At 40.4% G+C, this 17,813-nt stretch overlaps 1 protein-coding gene across 3 annotated transcripts in view; it reads left to right on the plus strand.

Moving 5' to 3' along the window:
* Positions 1 to 5,367: 5,367 nt before the first annotated feature.
* The window catches only part of UBA2 (ubiquitin like modifier activating enzyme 2), a 39,995-nt gene continuing 27,549 nt past the window's right edge, over positions 5,368 to 17,813 (plus strand). For 2 of the 3 annotated variants that reach the window (XM_027044946.2, XM_027044945.2), the window contains exons 1-6: positions 5,369 to 5,574; positions 8,146 to 8,229; positions 9,335 to 9,405; positions 10,808 to 10,872; positions 12,029 to 12,129; positions 14,078 to 14,199. In XM_027044946.2, coding sequence (XP_026900747.1) covers positions 5,437 to 5,574; positions 8,146 to 8,229; positions 9,335 to 9,405; positions 10,808 to 10,872; positions 12,029 to 12,129; positions 14,078 to 14,199 — 581 coding nt within the window. In that variant the 5' untranslated portion in view covers positions 5,369 to 5,436. Of the gene's footprint in view, positions 5,575 to 8,145; positions 8,230 to 9,334; positions 9,406 to 10,807; positions 10,873 to 12,028; positions 12,130 to 14,077; positions 14,200 to 17,813 lie in introns of all 3 variants that reach the window. The other variant, XM_027044947.2, reaches the window with a different exon arrangement.

Raw genomic sequence — 17,813 nt, forward strand, 5'->3', positions numbered from 1 at the left:
TTAAGTGCTGTCCTTTTTGCTTTATGGCACCTGTACTGGGGCAGAAGCGAGATTTAGAACCTCTTGGCTGTGGGCTGGTCTACCCTTCCAGGGTCAGTGGCTTGTCTGGGCATTTTACACACAGAATGTGGCTCCCCTCCAGCCCAGAGGGCGAGTGTTCCTGCACGACCAGCTGGGGAGCCAGGAGCCCTGGTCAGCCTCTTAAGTGCTGCCACCGCACTTCAGCGCACTCCGCTGCCATCCCTGCATGCTGACAGATCAAGCCTCTTGATCTGCTCCAGCTCCTTTTTTTTTTTTTTTTTTTTACCTTTATTTATTTTTGAGACAGAGAGAGACAGAGCATGAACGGGGGAGGGTCAGAGAGAGAGGGAAACACAGAATCTGAAACAGGCTCCAGGCTCTGAGCAGTCAGCACAGAGCCCGACGCGGGGCTCTAACTCACGGACCGCGAGATCGCAACCTGAGCCGAAGTCGGACGCTTAACCGACTGAGCCACCCAGGCGCCCAGATCTGCTCCAGCTTCTTGAGATTCCCACCCTGTGACACTAGCTATTGAGACCTGCCCCTCTTTCTCCCACCCGACGATCCCCAGCCTCACCCATGCCTACCTTCTGCCCCTGCAGCATCACAGCACGGGGGCCCTTTCTCTCGATTCTGGACATAGTCCCTCTTTCCTGGTGTTCACTTTTCCAATTTCCCCTTTCTCCTTTCAGTTTTTATGTTATCAACCCTTCCATTCTGCTACCGTTTGGCAGCAGTATAAAAACACTCCCCCCCCCTTTGGGGCGCCTGGGTGGCGCAGTCGGTTGAGCGTCCGACTTCAGCCAGGTCACGATCTCGCGGTCCGGGAGTTCGAGCCCCGCGTCGGGCTCTGGGCTGATGGCTCAGAACCTGGAGCCTGTTTCTGATTCTGTGTCTCCCTCTCTCTCTGCCCCTCCCCCGTTCATGCTCTGTCTCTCTCTGTCCCAAAAATAAATAAACGTTGAAAAAAAATTTTTTTTTTAAAAACACTCCCCCCCAGCTATGTGCAGACTTGCTATTTGCCTACGTAGATGAGGAAACTGGTATAAACAATTTGATTTGCTACTCTGGTAAACAATATATTAGGTCCAGATTCTCTTGAGGTAAGGTCCTCCTGGGCAGTGTGTGACCGCTGAGGACACCACCTGATCCTGCCTCCCGGGGCCCCTGAGGGAAAGTGGCTGACTGTATACAAACAACTTGCTGGTCAGTGAGGTACATAGGGGAGGAAAAATAATTTTCTCTTTGCCCTTCTAGGTAGTTGGCTGAGGCCCCCGGTAAGAAAAATCAGATTGACAGGAGAAAAACAGAAGTACCTCCTATATAGATGGAAGATACTCAGCAACACCGAATAAACTCCCCGAAATGGCCCAAGCCATTACCTCAAATATAATCTTCAGCTGAAGACGAAAGACGTGGGGTGCATGGAAGTAGTTACGGGAAGTTATCAGGCAAAGCAGAGCGGAAAAGGGTAGGGTTGTTATATACTGTTAGAGAAACAAGATACGAGAAAATAAGTCCAGTGTGAACCCATTTATTTATTTCTTTAACGTTTAATTTTGAGGGAGAGAGACCGAGCACAAGCGGGGGAGGGGCAGAGAGAGGGAGACACAGAATCCGAAGCAGGCTCCAGGCTCTGAGCCGTCAGCACAGAGCCTGACACAGGGCTCAAACTCATGAGATCATGACCTGAAGTGAAGTCAGAAGCTTAAGCACCCAGGTGCCTCACCCAGGCACCCCATTGTGAACCCATTTAAATGTAAAGCTGCAGGGGCACCTGGCTGTGTCAGAGAGAGCACATGACTCTTGAGGTCATGAATTTGAGACCCACATTGGGTGAAGAGATGAGTTAAATAAATAAGAACAAATAAGTGAAGGAGACATAGATCAATTAAGACAAAGGCCTGGAGTGTGTGTCTGGCTCAGTTGGGGGAGCATGCGAGTCTTGATCTCGGGGTCATGAGTTCAAGATCGAGAGATGACTTTAAAAAAAAAAAAGGAAGGGGGCACCTGGGTAGCTCAGTTGGTTAAGCATCCAACTTCAGCTCAGGTCATGATCTCGCAGTTCGTGAGTTTGAGCCCCGCATCGGGCTCTGTGCTGACAGCTCAGAGCCTGGAGACTGCTTCGGATTCTTTGTCTCCCTCTCTCTCAGCCTCTCCCCCATTGGCACATGGTCTCTCTATCAAAAATAAATAAACATTAAGAAAATAAATAGAAAGAAGGACAAAGGCCATCAAAGGTCCCGGGGAGTAGGAGTGGGTATGGGTGGGACTTTCATTTCCTGCACTTGTGTCCTAATTTGAATTTTTTAAGGTGAGCAAGCATTTTACACTTTATACTTACACTCACACAAATCCACAAAGAAAAGCAAAGACCCTCAGAATTAAGGTACTCAGCTCAGGCCGGCCAAGGGAAGACCAGGGAGGCAGGAGAGAAGCCAAGGAAGGTGACCCATTCACTGAATGTCTAGAGGGAGATGTAAGATCAGCATCCTGGGGAGGGCCTCCTGTAGGTTTAACTGCGAGGATGGGGTCTTTCTATAAGCCAGCCCTGTGTTGGGAAGGAACATCAGCAGTCCATTGTGCCCCCCACTCTGGTTGAGCACTCTGGCACTTCCTGCACTCTTGCATCAGGGCAGCAGCCTGAGTATTCCTCATAGACCAGCTTGGTGTGTGGTTGGTGAACCAACAGTTTATGAGAAAGACCACAGAAGTCAAAAGCATTTTCCTATGTTTTCTATCTTTATCCTTTCTCTTCTAATGATTATTTTTTACTGAATATATTTGACATATAACATTGCGTAAATTTAAAGCGTGCGATGCGTGGGGTGCCTGGGTTATTCTATTGGTTAGGCCTCCGACTTCGGCTTGGGTCATGATCTCCCAGTTCATAGGTTTGAGCCCCACATGAGGCTGTCTGCTGTCAGCACAGAGCCCGCTTCAGATCCTCCATCCCCCCTCCTTTACCCCTCCCCACTCATGCTCTCTCAAAAATAAACATTTACAACATTTATTTTTATAAAGTGTGCAATGTGTTAACTTCATACATTTATATATTGTAATATGATTGCTCTTGTAGCAATATTTAGCATGTTGAAAAACAAAATTCAGTCGAGTGAATTTGAAGATCTAACTGGCTTTATTCAAAGATTCATGAGTCTGACAGCATCCCATCTATCTAGCAAGTGGAAAGGAGTTCTGAATTGTTCAAGATGGAAGGTTTTTATAGGCAGAAGGACTGCGGGACAGGAACTTACAAAATAGAGTATTTCAGGCAAAGTTACCTTCCCTTACCAGGGTCAGATTGTATCACTAGTGTTCACCAGGAAATTGCAGACTGATTGGTTTAAAATTCCACTCCTGGGGAAGGCTGAAACTGCAATTAGGGTAGGTATTAACTCTTGGTTTGCTAGCTTGCTCCTTAGCACAAGTGACTACATTTTGGGCCTGTTGTGTCTTTTTTACCAGCACCTCTATCACATTACATAATTATCCTTTCTTTTTAGTGGTTGGGATAATAATTTTTTTCTGATTTTAGAATTAACATTTTCTTTAAGGAACATGAGCATTTGGGAAATACAGAAAGGTTTAAAGAAGAAATTAAAATAACACACAATTCCATGAAACACAGATACATAAAAATATTAACTGTGGTTTTCTTCCTGTTTTTTAAATATATTTTTGTGTTTACAAAATTTATTCGTACATGACTTTGTATCTTTTTTATTTAACATTGTGAGGATTTTTTAATCATATTTCCAAATTACCCTTGCTTAAAAAAAAAAAAAAAAAAAAAGGGCAATAAGCCCAAAATGGAGTTGCTTACGTAAACCTCATGTCACCAAGCAGAGAGTTAATTATAGTTCTGGCTCTCCTAGAAATGAAATCTTAAACCAGTCAATCAGGAATTGCCTGATCAGCATTAGTTAGGTAATATGTCTGATAGATCACCTAAAGGAAAGGTAACCTTCCAATAACCAACCCACTTTTGTAGAACTTCCTTGCTCCTTCTCCCTTATAGCCGTCAAAATCTTTCATTTTGTACAGTTCCTCAGAGTTCCTTTCTATCTGCCAGGTAGAATGCTGCCCAATTCAAATCAAATTTTGCTCAAGTCAACAAAAAATTTTTTTAATGTTTATTTACTGGGGCGTCTGGGTGGCTCATTCGGTTAAACATCGGGACTCTTGATTTCAGCTCAGGTCATGATCTCATGGTTCGTGAGCTCGAGCTGGGCCCCCCAACAGGCTCCACACAGTCAGCTTGGGATTCACTCTCTCTGCCCTCCCCCTGCCCCCCACACACTCTCTCTCAAAATAAATAAACTTTAGGGGGCAGGGAGGGCCTGGGTGGCTCATTTAAGCATTTGACTTTGGCTCAGGTCACAATCTCAAGGTCTGTGGATTCCAGCCCTTTGTTGGGCTCTGTGCCTGCTTGGGATTCTATGTCTCCCTCTCTCCGTGCCCTCACCTCCCTCCACTAGTGCTCTTGTCTTTCTCTCTCTCTCTCTCTGTCTCAAAATTGAATAAACATTAAAAAAATAATAAACTTTAAGAAAAAAGAAAAAAATGATTATTTATTTATTTTGAGAGAGTTTGAGAGAGAGAGACGGAGACGGAGAGACGGTGTCCCAAGGAGGCTCCAGGCTCAGCGCAGACTTGCCTACGGGGCTGTATCCCACCACCAGGAGATCATGACCTAAGCCAGGAGTCGTAGCCTTAACCAAGTGAGCCAAGTGGGTGCCCCAACAAAATTTTTAATACACCTCAGTTTATTTTAACACCCTCTAGAAAAGCTTTGCTTTACAATCCATAACTATAGTAACGGGAGTGCTTGTTTTCCTATTCCTTGACAATAGAGAGTTACACTTTTTCTTTTTCCGGATTAATAGGTGAAAATGATCTAAACACCGCTTTGCATTTCTTCGATTAAATTTTAATACGTTTATTGATCATACTGTTCATCTTCTTTGTGAGTGCCTGTTCACATTCTTGACCTGTATTTGCTGTTTAAAGGACACTTGCTTTCTTGTTAATTTGTAAGAGCTCCTTACATACAGGGGCATCTATTTTTTAACCTGGAAGTAAGCCTTGGCTGGGAATTCAAACCCCAGGCCAAAAGGTGGCCCGTAGGTTTCTTAAGCCGGGTAGCGGTTCCGAGCGCGTCTGTGAAAACACGACCCGGCTGGAGCATCACTGCAGGTGCGAGAGAGAGAGAGAGAGAGAGAGACCTCCTGGCGCAAAGCCGAGCCTTGACCTACACGGTGCGCTCCACAGGTCCCGGGCGTCGCCCGCTCGGCGCCAAATGACGGCCGCACTGCGCATGAACGGAAGCTGGGTCGCCCTTCCCCCACCTGCTTCCGGCCGCGGCTCATTTCTCGCGCCTCCGCCTCCGCCGCGGCTCGTGGTCGTCCCGCCATGGCACTGTCGCGGGGACTGCCCCGGGAGCTGGCCGAGGCCGTGGCCGGGGGCCGGGTGCTGGTGGTGGGAGCGGGCGGCATCGGCTGCGAGCTTCTCAAGAACCTCGTGCTCACTGGCTTCTCCCACATCGACCTGGTGAGGGCCAGGAGTGCGCGCGGGCTGAATGGCGGGCCGTGTTGCCGGGGCCGGGGGGCTCGGGCTCCGGAGGTCGGGACCAGAGTTGGAGGGGGCGGGGCGGCAGCAGGCCTGGAAACCCCGGGGTCGTGGCTGACTGCAGAGAGGGCGCTGCTCGGCGGGGCCAGAGCGGGCCTCGCTGCACGCCTGGCCGGCTCGGGACGCCACAGAGGCCGCGGGCCGGGGTCTTCCTGGCGTCTCGCGGTGCGGCCGCCCCTGCCTCCTTGGCAGCGCGAATTTGTGGCGGCTCTAGGCTGTGGAGGAGGTCTCGTGTCTTTTCGCTTCAGGGCAGTTCCTCAGCCTTAAGGGGAGGCAGGAGGTGATTGTTTCAGTCTCTCGTGGAGGTTGTGACTGTTCAGTTGGGAGGTCTCCCTTAACTCAAATACTGGTCCAGAGCAGAGGGTGGCAGTAATAGGAGCCAATACATACTGAGCGCTTGTCCCGAGACCGGCGATGTTCTGAGCGGGTAATTTGCATTAACGCATCTAATCTGCGCTACCGCCGTAAGGTTGCAGACGCAGTTTTCATCCCCCCCCCCCCACTTTTTTATTTTAAACAGATGAGACGAAAAGTGAGATCTAGAAGGGTTTTAGTAAATTACCTTGAATCAGGAAGCAAGTGGCAGGACTCCTTTGGGGCTCTCACCCCTCCGTTCTGGGTGCAGTCTGTGTGACTGTCATTGTTATCTTCATAGATACGTTAGCTTGTATCACTGAAGATACTAGGATTTTAACTTTTGCATTGATGTACAGTGGCTGTAATTTTATTTTTATTTTTGGCTGTAATTTTAAATTAATTTTATTAATGTAAACTTTTTAGAGATTGGCGATGTTACGTGGAGCTTGGATGTCAGTTTAAAGTGTCTTAAAGTGTAGTGGAAACACGGAATGGAAAAAAAAGTAAATATGGCAGACTGAACCATGAAATGAGGGGCGGGGGAAGAATTTACACATCTTTCCTTTGGCTGTTATAAAGTTATTCTTCCCATCCAGTTCTGTACCACAAATCCAAATATGATTGTGCTGCAGCTGGTACCTGTTGCTGCATGTTTAAAAGAACCGTTTTGTGGGGCGCCTGGGTGGCTCACTCTGTTGGGCATGTGACTTGGGCTCAGGTCATGATTTCCCAACTCCGTGGGTTTGAGCCCCGGGTGGGTCTCTCTGTGCTGAGCCCTGGGAGCCTGGAGCCTGCTTCCTATTCTCTCTCCTTCTGTCTGCCCCTCCCCCCGCACTCGCGCTCTCTCTTTCTCCCAAAAATAAATAAACATTTAAAAAACTTAAAGGAACTGTCTTGTAATAGACAAGACAGTGAATTGGGCACCTGAACAATAAATGCTGATCCTTTTCTATTTAATTTAATAAAAAAATTTAATGTTTATTATTTTTGAAAGAGTGTGAGCGGGAGAGGAGCAGAGAGAGAGGGAGAGACAGAATCCAAAGCGGGCTCCAGGTTCTTGAGTGGTCAGCGCAGAGCTGGACTTGGGGCTTGAACTTACAAACCATGAGATCATGACCTGAGTGAGGCGAAGTGGGCAGTGGGCGCTTAACTGAGCCACCCAGGTGCCCCTATTTGATTTAATTTTTATAATAAATTTAGAAAGTACAAATAGAAAATGTTTAGACGGTTATATATGATTTTCAGAAATTATAACCAAAGCTGTTAAGATGTTTCACAATTAGAATGTTTGATGACTCTTAATATAAATTTATAGAAAGTCTTTAGTCATTCTTATTTTCTTCCTTTATTTATTTGTTTGTTTGTTTATTTATTTATTGTTTTTGAGAGACAGAGAACAAGAGTGGGAGGGACCAAGGGAGAAGGGGTCAGAGGATCCAGAGCCTGCTCCCTGCTGACAACAGCCAGCTTGATGTGGGGTTTGATGTGGGGTTTGATGTGGGACTGAACTCAGGAACTGTGAGATCATGACCTGAGCCAAAGTCAAACACCCAAGCGACTGAGCCACCCAGGCGCCCCTCTTGTGTTTATTTTTAAGCAGCAATTAGATAAAAGTTAAAATGTGACACTTTTTTCAACCTTGTGTGGTGTTTCCTTTCATAGCCCTTAGGTGAGAATTGTAAATGGAGTTGTATGTGGGGGAAGACTTTTGAACTAAAGTAACAAAAACGCAGTAAATCTGCTAAGTGTCATTTAAGAAAAACGGGTCACAGTTAAATCTGATTTATTTGATTTGAAAGAGTAATTAAAGAAATGAATTATATTTATTTTAATAAACCCATTATGATTTTATGCCATCTAAGGAATTTCCAAACATTTGCCAAGATGGTTAAACAAAAAAATGCATTCTTTCTAAAATATTTTTGAGAAAGTTATCTCTGAAATTAAATCTTGATTTTTTTTTTTCATATGTGTTAAAGTATTTTTATCAGTTTAACAATTTTGGTATTACTGGGGAAAGCATTTCCTCTGCTAATGTAGCAAATAGCAAGTTTTGGGTTATGGGTGCTGAGGATAGTGATATTGCTCACACACACCAGAAAATTTGTGATTTATCTGGAATTTATGCACTTGTAGATTGATCTGGATACTATCGACGTCAGCAACCTCAACAGGCAGTTTTTGTTTCAAAAGAAACATGTTGGAAGATCAAAGGCCCAGGTAACTTTACTTTTCTTATACCATTTCTGTTCATTTATATTTTTGCACTTTGATGGATCTTCTCTTTATGGTATCAGATTAACTGGGACTCCTCAGTGGGAGGGAGAATGAATATAGGGGACGGCACCTATTTTGATCCTCTAAGGCTATGCTGTCCTCAATCGTGTAAAGGGTGTCCCCTTCATATTTAAATTTCTGATTGTTTGCTTAGGATGAGCTTTCTGTGTTCCTGCTGATTGGCTTCTCCTGTATTTGAGGGCTAGGGAACCTACAGCCCATGCTCTTGTCCCTTTTAGAAAAAGACAACCTCCCTGAGGTTCTAGCCACCTTGACCTTTCTTTAGTTCCTTGAATGTTCCATCTTGACTCAAGGTCTTAAAACATCTTTTTACTTTGCTTTTTCTCCCAACGCTTTTGGCAAACTCCCACTCTTATCTCCTTTTCAGTTTTCAAATTTTGGCTTCCTTCTCTAGTGATATGCTCTGAATAAACCTCTTAGACTAAGATCTTTCTCTCACAACTTCTACTTTTTTTTTTTTTTTTTTTAAAGATTCTTTGAATATATTTAAGTAATTGCTACATCTAACGTGGGGCTTGCACTCACAACCCAAGATCAAGAGTTGCATGTTCTTCCTTGCAACGGAGCCAGCCAGGCACCCCACAACTTCTACTTTTTCTGTGTATCATTTATCATTGTTTGTAATTTTGTTTATCTACATTGATTAGTGTCCCTTTGGCTTACCAAATGCTTCATACAGATCCTGGTAAATAGAAGATACTAAATACTTGTTGAATGAATGAATGGGTTAACACCTAGTTACTGCATTTTATATTTTTGCTGAAGTTTACCATTCATGTAGATGTATATATGGGAAAGGGCCGGCTCTCCTGTTATTTTTATTAAAATGTGTATAGCTTAATGTTAATGAAATTTTGTCACATTTTTATATTCCTTTAGTTTATAATATATTAAATTTATATGCTTATATTTAATATATTATGTAAGTAGGTGAAATAACAGTATTGTTTGCCATAAATAAATTTGAAATGCAGAGAGAAATGTTGTAGCAATCAATTTAGTAATTGAGTGTTGTTTGTTTTTCCAGGTTGCTAAAGAAAGTGTACTTCAGTTTTACCCGAAAGCTAATATCATAGCCTACCATGACAGCATCATGAAGTATGTTCTAATTATTATGTTGCAGAATTGAGTTTGTTGTGAGTTAAACTTTCAAAGTATATGGTATTTTTATTAGCTACATGAGCTTGAGGTCATTCTGCTTTTTAAGAATTTTTTTTTTTTATCTTAACTATAAAGAACAAACTGATGGTTATCAGAGGGAAGGTGCAGGGGGTGGAGTGGGGGTGGGTTAAATAGATGAAGGGTATTAAGGAGGGCACTTATGATGAGCGCCTGGTATTGTATGTAAGTGTTGAGTCACTAAATAGCTAGTATAACACTGAATTTAAATAATAATTTAAATTTAAATAATTTGTAAAAAAATTTTTCTAGAAAAATTAAAATGTGGTAGCTTGTACTCACATAATAAGTTGTGTTTTTTAAGTTTATATGATTTCAGGGAGTTAGATAAGAGGTAAGATATTTTAATACTTTAAATGAGTTACTTTTTAATGAGAGTTTTTTAAATGAGTTACTTTTTAATGAGAAACTTATAAAGGGCCTTTATTTTTGTTTTAAATAAAGATATAGTAAATTATGAAAAATCCTTATATAATGATCCAGACTTTTCTAAGTATATTACTCTCATTCTGATTGATTTCATCTGTGGTCTTCTTCAGTTTCAAAGGTTGCTTCCCAAAATATTTATTTTGACTATGACTTCTATAATATAACACTAGGAATTGTGAAGGGGTCATAGTTTTCACAGTACATAAATATTCTCTGCTCTCCATGAATATATCACTATGGAAGTGTAGGGGCAAAGGAATCCTGGATCTAAATTATCCTTTATGTATAGCTGTTGTCTGGCTTACAAGTAAATGGTATTAAAAGTAATAACTTCTCATTTGAGGTCTGGAATTAGAGAAAGTCTTACACTTTCTCCGGAAATATGTATCTCCACCTTTTTTATTCTCTGGTTGTTTGCTCTGCAAGCCTTTGCCTAGCCCTATAACCCTCTTACCCGTATTGCTTTCCCAGTGCTGCTAAAAGTGGGAACCCTAGAGGCCTGAACCCTGCCTGATCCTGACCATGTGAGGTGAAGCCAGAGGCCAGGCATATCCTGGGAATGTGTTCTTTGTATGTTCCCAGGCTGCCCAGAGAGGGCCATGGGACCTGTGAAGCCATGCCATCTTTCTGCCAGTTTGAGATCCTGCTCTTGAGCCCTGGGTAGCTGGCCAGAAAGGGTGTCTAGTCACTCACAGGGATTAGTGGGAAGTAATTTCGTTAAAATCTGCTTATGGTATTTGGAAAAAATCAAATGTATAATAGAGACCCCTCCCTAATATCAGTTATTTTTGCACCATTACTTTAATACGCTTTTTAGGACCCTGTATTATGCCGTGAAGATCATGTGTAAGGCCAGTTGTTTTGGTGACATTTGTTTTATTTTGTTTTGTAGCCCTGACTATAATGTGGAATTTTTTCGACAGTTTATATTGGTTATGAATGCTTTGGATAACAGAGGTGAGATTATTTTTAATACATTTAATTTCTAAGTATTTTCCTTCCCCTATAACAAGGCTGTTTACACTTTTTAGTATTTTAAATATTTCCTCAGTAGTTCGAATCCAGAGAGAAGTAAGGTTAGGTTTAAAGTTTACCAGTTGGTTGTAATTTTAACTAGAACAGGCAGGAATTTAGCTATCATATACTCTGCTATTCTACCAAAAGGTGTGAAGATAGAAGTTGTTAAAACGCTAAAGAGGGTGAGTACATTTGGTATGTGGGTGTGTGCTTGTTTCAGAGTATTCCATCACTGAAGCACAGTGTGACTTCCTTCATTTATATGGAGATGAAATATCAATGCCTACATCCCACCAAGACCAATTAAATCAGACTCTGAATATCATAATTTTTCAATTTCCTACGTGATTCTAAAGTGCAATCAGGGCCCTAAAACCATGGTTTTGAGAATGTGGCAACAGGTTGTCAAAGTTAGCATAGATGCCATGGATCTTGAATTATTTTAGATATGGCTGGTGCCATAAAATATCAGCCTAGATTCTATTTCGATGTACACATTTTGAACCATTGAAGCTTTTCACAGTAGGGGGTGATGTTTCTTATAATCAAGTATTGTATAGCCAGTCATTGTTCCACATGTAAAACAACACCAGTGGAGTGGTTTGTAACAATTTTGAGCCAGAAATACCAAAGAAAAAACACAAAGCATTGAAAGGGTCAGGATGACTTACTAGACTCCTCTTTACTCCCCTTGCCTTAAACTGCCTTTATAGTTCCAAGTTGATATTCCACATTCTCCATTCATTGCCATGTGTTACCTGATAATTTTATTAGAATAATAGTAAGTTAAGGACTCAGAATTCACTGAGACAATATTTTAGCCAAGATTACAGCTATAGAATAGAAAGGTGACACTTTGGAATTTAAAAAGTATAGTAAGGGTGCTTTATCTTGGAGTAAATTTGTCATATAAATTCCTTGTATTTGGAATTTTGCTAGCGAATGTCTCTTATGTAACAGTTGTATTACCCTGGTCATAGCTATAAGAAAATTGCATATAAAAATAAAAAAAATTAGTTTGGGTAAATGTCATCCTAATTAAAGGTAACTGATTTTTCCCCCCATCAACTCCTGCTAACTAGTGTTTTTCTTCTAGCTGCTCGCAACCATGTTAATAGGATGTGCCTGGCAGCTGATGTTCCTCTTATTGAGAGCGGAACTGCTGGTTATCTTGGGCAAGTAACTACCATCAAAAAGGTAAAATAAATTTGTTTTACCTCCCAAATATTTGTGATCTTATGGAGGGAAGAAGTAAACTTTGGGTTTACATGATATGGGCTGGTTAGTACTCAAGATGTAGGGATTTTTGTACTCTGATAAAACTAGATACTGTATCAAGTAATAAAGAGTATTATAAGCAGAGATTTTTTTTTTTAAACTCTGTGCTACTTTGTTTCTGTAGCTTGTATATTAAAATTATTAGACTGGTAAACATAATAAAATTGCCTTTTAAAATTCTTTGTAGCTGAGGCTACATGTCATGCTGTAGTTGATATATGATGAAACTGCCTTCTGCAAAGTTATTTTTTATCTAAAGTCTAGGTTCGTAGATCTGAAGAGTACTTTGAAAAATTTTGGTGTCTTTGTGAAATATTTCAAATGTTTAGATAAAACTAGAGAATAATAGAGTAAATAAATACCTGTGCACTCAAACCCAGTTTATAAAATGCAGCATTGTGGTTTGTTGTTGTTTTTTGTTTGTTTTTGTTTTCTAGTTCTTTCAAGGAAATTAAACATAGATACATTTGAAGAATCATTTTGCAGGTTTTGAAACCAAAAGGAATTACACTTGACTTAAAATTTGCTATTTTTATCCATTATTTGGCAGTTTACCCATGTTGAAAATTGTGGCTCTGCTTCATTTGTTTCAGCTGATAAATACTACTCTTGGAAGCTTATTTAGTATCATTCTACAAAGACTGTTGTAAATGTCAGCGTGTGTTAAATTTTAGTTAAATCAGTGGATTCCTTCAGGATCTATTCATAGGTCAAAGCAGTAGTTCTCTTGTTTTCTACTGTGATTTAAGGAATGGCTGCCCCCAAGAAAGCTTATTCAAAGGACACCAGAAATGGTATTATGGAGAAAACCCTGGATCTGGTGCCATTTATGTTAAAACACTATTTGCCAGTTGGGGTTCTTCTTTAGGTTTCTTGTTGAGAGAGAGAAAGTGCATGCATGAGCCAGTGGGGAAGGGACAGAGAGAGAGGATCTGAGTGGGCTCTGTGTTGACAGCAGAAAGCCTGATGTGGGGCTCCAAGTCAGGAACTATGAGGTCATGACCTGAGCTGAAGTTAGACTGAGCCACCCAGGCTCCCCTCAAGTTTTGGTTCTTTAACCATTATTGTAAAGACATTGCTTATTGACATGATCTTAAGATATTAGTATGTATTAAGACTGAGGTTGAGAATTGCTCAATTGAGGAATAGTCATCTGATGGTTTTGAAAAATTGTCTTATGTACCATAGACTTCTTCCAAGGATTCCTTATGGTGCAAGTTAAAATGTAAGCTTAACTGAATTCTTCCTGAAACCAGTATTGCACTGTATGTTAACTAACTAAAATTTAAAAAATAAAATGGAAAAAAAAAAGATGTAAGCCTAAATCAACAAAATGAAGAGTATTGGTTTGGTAATAGCCAGGAATTTTCTGTATATCTAGGTAGTTCTTGAAATTAATAATTACTTTTAATTTGCTTAGTTTTTAGGAAATTACAAGTAACACAAATATAATGGGTAATATTTAAATAATGGAGGTCCACACCTTTGACAGATAATTGGTTAGAAAGCTGTTGTTTGTCTATCTAGTAATTTTTCTTTTGTTTAATGTGATTAAGGTAAACTTCTTGTGTTTGATATTCAGGTACAGTAATTTCCTTTGGGATGTTGTAAGTGGTGTTCACTGGTCCAGGAGTCAGAGAAATCCTGGCTTAGACTTAGCTGTGACTGTGATTGATTCAGTTCATATTTGTTATAGTTCCTCATCTGTAAAGTAAGAATTTTGGAGTCACTAATATTTTAAAATTTCCTTGACAGTACAAAATACAGTTGGAATGTAGATGAATGAATGTTTATGATGATATTACTCGATAGTGTTGGAAAACCACCATCATGGGATAAATGTTCTTCTCATATCCTGATTTTGCAGGGTGTAACTGAGTGTTATGAGTGTCATCCCAAACCTACACAGAGAACTTTTCCTGGCTGTACAATTCGTAACACACCTTCAGAACCTATTCATTGCATCGTTTGGGCAAAGTATTTGTTCAAGTAAGAGTATATATATTTCTGGGTATATTTTCAGTACTGATGATAGGAAATGGGGCTGTTTTTATTTAAATCTCTTGGAGAGATTACGATGAATATTCTTTTATTTACTTATTTATTTTAAAGAGTTTATTTATTTATTTTGAGAGAGAGAGCACGAGCTGGAGAGAAGCAGAGAGAGAGGGAAGGAGAGAATCCTAAGCAGGCTCTGTGCTGTAGCATAGAGTCCAATATGGGGGCTCAAACTCATGAACTGTGAGGTCGTGACCGGAGCTGAAATCAAGAGGCAGACGCTTAACTGACTGATCCACCCAGGCACCCCTAGATGAATATTCTTTTAAATATGGTGGAGATATTCGGTAGATTAAATTCAGTCAACATTGCATGCCTGTTTTTAATTCATTGGTTAAAAACTAATGGAAATTAAAAATACTTTTTAGTGATAACGAAAGTAATACATGTGAAAGTTGGATGCATCAAATATGATAGCTGGAAGAAAAGTTCTAGGCTTACACACTTGAACAAAGATGAACGTTAATGTGCTAAGGATCCAACTTAGAAAGACAGGATAAACTCCAAAGAAATTAGCAGGAAGGATATAATTGAGATAAGAGGGAAAAATACTTTATCGAGTTCATCATGAAAAGGACAGGAAAGATGAATAACTAAATGGAGAATGTAATCTCAGCATAGATTTAAATGATAGTAAAGAACAAAAGGATGATAATAAAAATACCATGCCAGTATACTGAAAATTTTAATGATCTGGATAAATTCATTTTAAAAAACTTTAAAAAACCCCAAAAAATTCATTAAAAAAGAAATAGAAAGCCTGAACTGTACTATGTCTTAGGGGAGTTTAATCAGTCGTTTTAATTCTTAGTAATGCAACAAACCTTTATGAATTTACAGGTGATTTCCACTGAATTTACAAGTAATATATCATTCTAATAAGGTAAACTGTCCTAGAGACATTTTTTAAAAATGCAGTACTTCTTAGTTTTTATTATGGGACTCTGATGTCTTTGATAACGAAACCAGTTAAGGCCATAATGGAATAAAAGGAAAATTTCAGGACATTCTCATTCATAAACATAGATGCAAAAATCCTATACAAAATATTTGCATACAAATCTAGAATTGTGTAAAACAAAAAGTATACCACGACAAGGTTGTATTTATTCTAAGAATACAAGCCACAATTTAATACACATCATTCACTTCATTAAGAAAATAAAGAGAAACTGGATAGCCTTCATAGATGCAGAAAAAACATTTGACAAAATTCAGGAAATACCCTTTCATGACAAAAATTGTGGGTTTTTTTTTTTTTTAAGATTTTATTTTTAATCCTTTATTTTAAGTATTCTCTATACCCAACGTGGGAATTTTACAACCCCAAGATCAAGAGTCGCACACTCCACCAACTGAGCCAGCCAGGTGCCCCTCATGACAAAAATTCTTAATAAAATATGAAGAAAACTTTATCAACCTGGTAAAAGATGCCTTTTACAAACCTACAGCAAATGCTGGTTTTCGGGGAGCCTTGCTGGCTCAGTCGGTGGAGCATGCAATGTGACTTTTAATCTCAAGGTTGTGAGTTCAAGCCCCACATGGGGCATGGAGCCTAGTTAAAACAGAGTTTGTTTGATTTTCTTTGATTACGGTATAATGTATATGCACTCAGAAGAGTATGCATATAATGGTATAATGATGAAATTTCACAAAAAATAAAAGCTTCATTTAGCAGACTTTTTTTCTTTTTAACAGACTTTTTAGAACAGTTTCAGATTTACAGGAAAATTGAGAAGATAGAACAGAGTTCTCACACCCAATTTCCTCTGTTAGCATCTTATGATACATATGTAACAATTATGGAACCAGTACTGGTATCTTTATTAACTGAAGTCCATAGTTTATTTAGAGAGCCCTTTGTTTTTACCCAGTGTCCCTTTTCTGTTCCAGGATACCACATTACCATTAGATGTCTGTCATGTCTCTTTAGGCCTCCTTTGACTGTGACAGTTTCTCAGGCTTTCCTTGTTGTCTGTGACCTCCAAAGAAATTAGGAGGAGTCTGGAAGACTGGTCTGGAAGAGTACTGGTCAGGTATTTTGTAGGATACCCCACTATTGAATTTTTTTTTTTTCATGATGATACTATCATTTTGAGCTGTTGAGAGGGAAATCACAGAGGTAGTTAAATTGCCATTTTCATCACATCATGTGAAGAATATGTTATTGACAAGATTGATGACTGTTAATGTTGGCCTTGATCACTTAGCTAAGGTAGTGTTTGTCCGGTTTCTCCACTGTAAAGTTTCTCACTTTTTTAATGTTTATTTTTGAAGGAGAGAGAGGGTGCGAGCAGGGGAGGGGCAGAGAAAGAGGGAGACACAGAATCCAAAGCAGGATCCAGGCTCTGAGCTGTCAACACAGAGCCCGACGCAGGGCTAGAGCTCACGGGCCATGAGACCCATGACCTGAGCCTAAGTCAGACACTTAAACGACTGAACCACCCAGGTGCCCCTTTCACCCCCACTTTCTATATTGTGCCATGCACTTTGGAAGGAAGTCACTCTGTGCAGCCCACACCTAAAGAATGGGAGCTGTTTTCTGCTTCCTTGAGGGTAGAGTCTTTATGTAAGTTATTTAGAGTTCTTCTGCCTGGAGGGTTTGTCTCTTCTCACCTGTTTATTGATTTATTCAATCATTTACATCGATGTGGACTCATTGAATATATTTTATACTTTGGGTTATAATCCAGTAGGGTATTTTGTTGCTCAGATTGTTCTGGCTTTGGCCATTGGGAGCTCTTTCTGTTGACTGTGCTCTTAGACATATGCCATCAATGTGTGGTGGGGTTTGGGGAGCAATTCCTTGCTTTCTGGTACTAGAAGATGCCCCAGGCTCATCATGTCTATTTCCTGCCATTGTATCAGGCCTTTCTCCAAGGAGCCCTGGTTTCCTTTTATTGAAGAATGGCATTAGAAACTCAGATCTGAATGCTCGCCATGCTATTACGTGTCGTTTCTTTTGAGCCCTTTTAGCGAACAGAGCAAAAAAGTCTTTTTATACTAATCTGTATGTATACACACAAATTTACAAACATTTCTGTTTCTAACCATCTATCTATATTAAGGTAAACATGAATTCATACTAGTGTCTCCCTAAACTCTAGTCCGTTACTACGTGGATCATTCTAGCTTCCTCCCCTTGCTTATCTGTGCACTCCCACTCCCACCAGTCAGAAACCTCCATTATTTACCATTCATATGCTTAATACAAGCATTGTTTCTTTTTTTAACTTTTTAAATGTTTATTTAGTTTTGAGAGAGAGAGAGAGGGAGAAACAATCCGAAGCAGGCTTCAGGCTCTGAGCTGTCAGCACAGAGCCCAGTACAGGGCTCGATCCCATGAACCATGACCTGAGCTGAAGTCGGATGCTTACCCGACTGAGCCACCGAGGCGCCCCATACAAGCTTTATTTTTAATGATAAAAGTTATAAAGCATCTCCTTTGTAATCTGAGATGGCATAAGGATGCCATTATTGCTGCTTTTATTTGGTGTTGTAATGAAGTTCCTAGCCAGCATAATAAAACAAAAAGAAAATAGAAG

This window comes from Acinonyx jubatus, chromosome E2 (genome assembly GCF_027475565.1).
Source record: "Acinonyx jubatus isolate Ajub_Pintada_27869175 chromosome E2, VMU_Ajub_asm_v1.0, whole genome shotgun sequence".
Classification (NCBI taxonomy): domain Eukaryota; kingdom Metazoa; phylum Chordata; class Mammalia; order Carnivora; family Felidae; genus Acinonyx; species Acinonyx jubatus.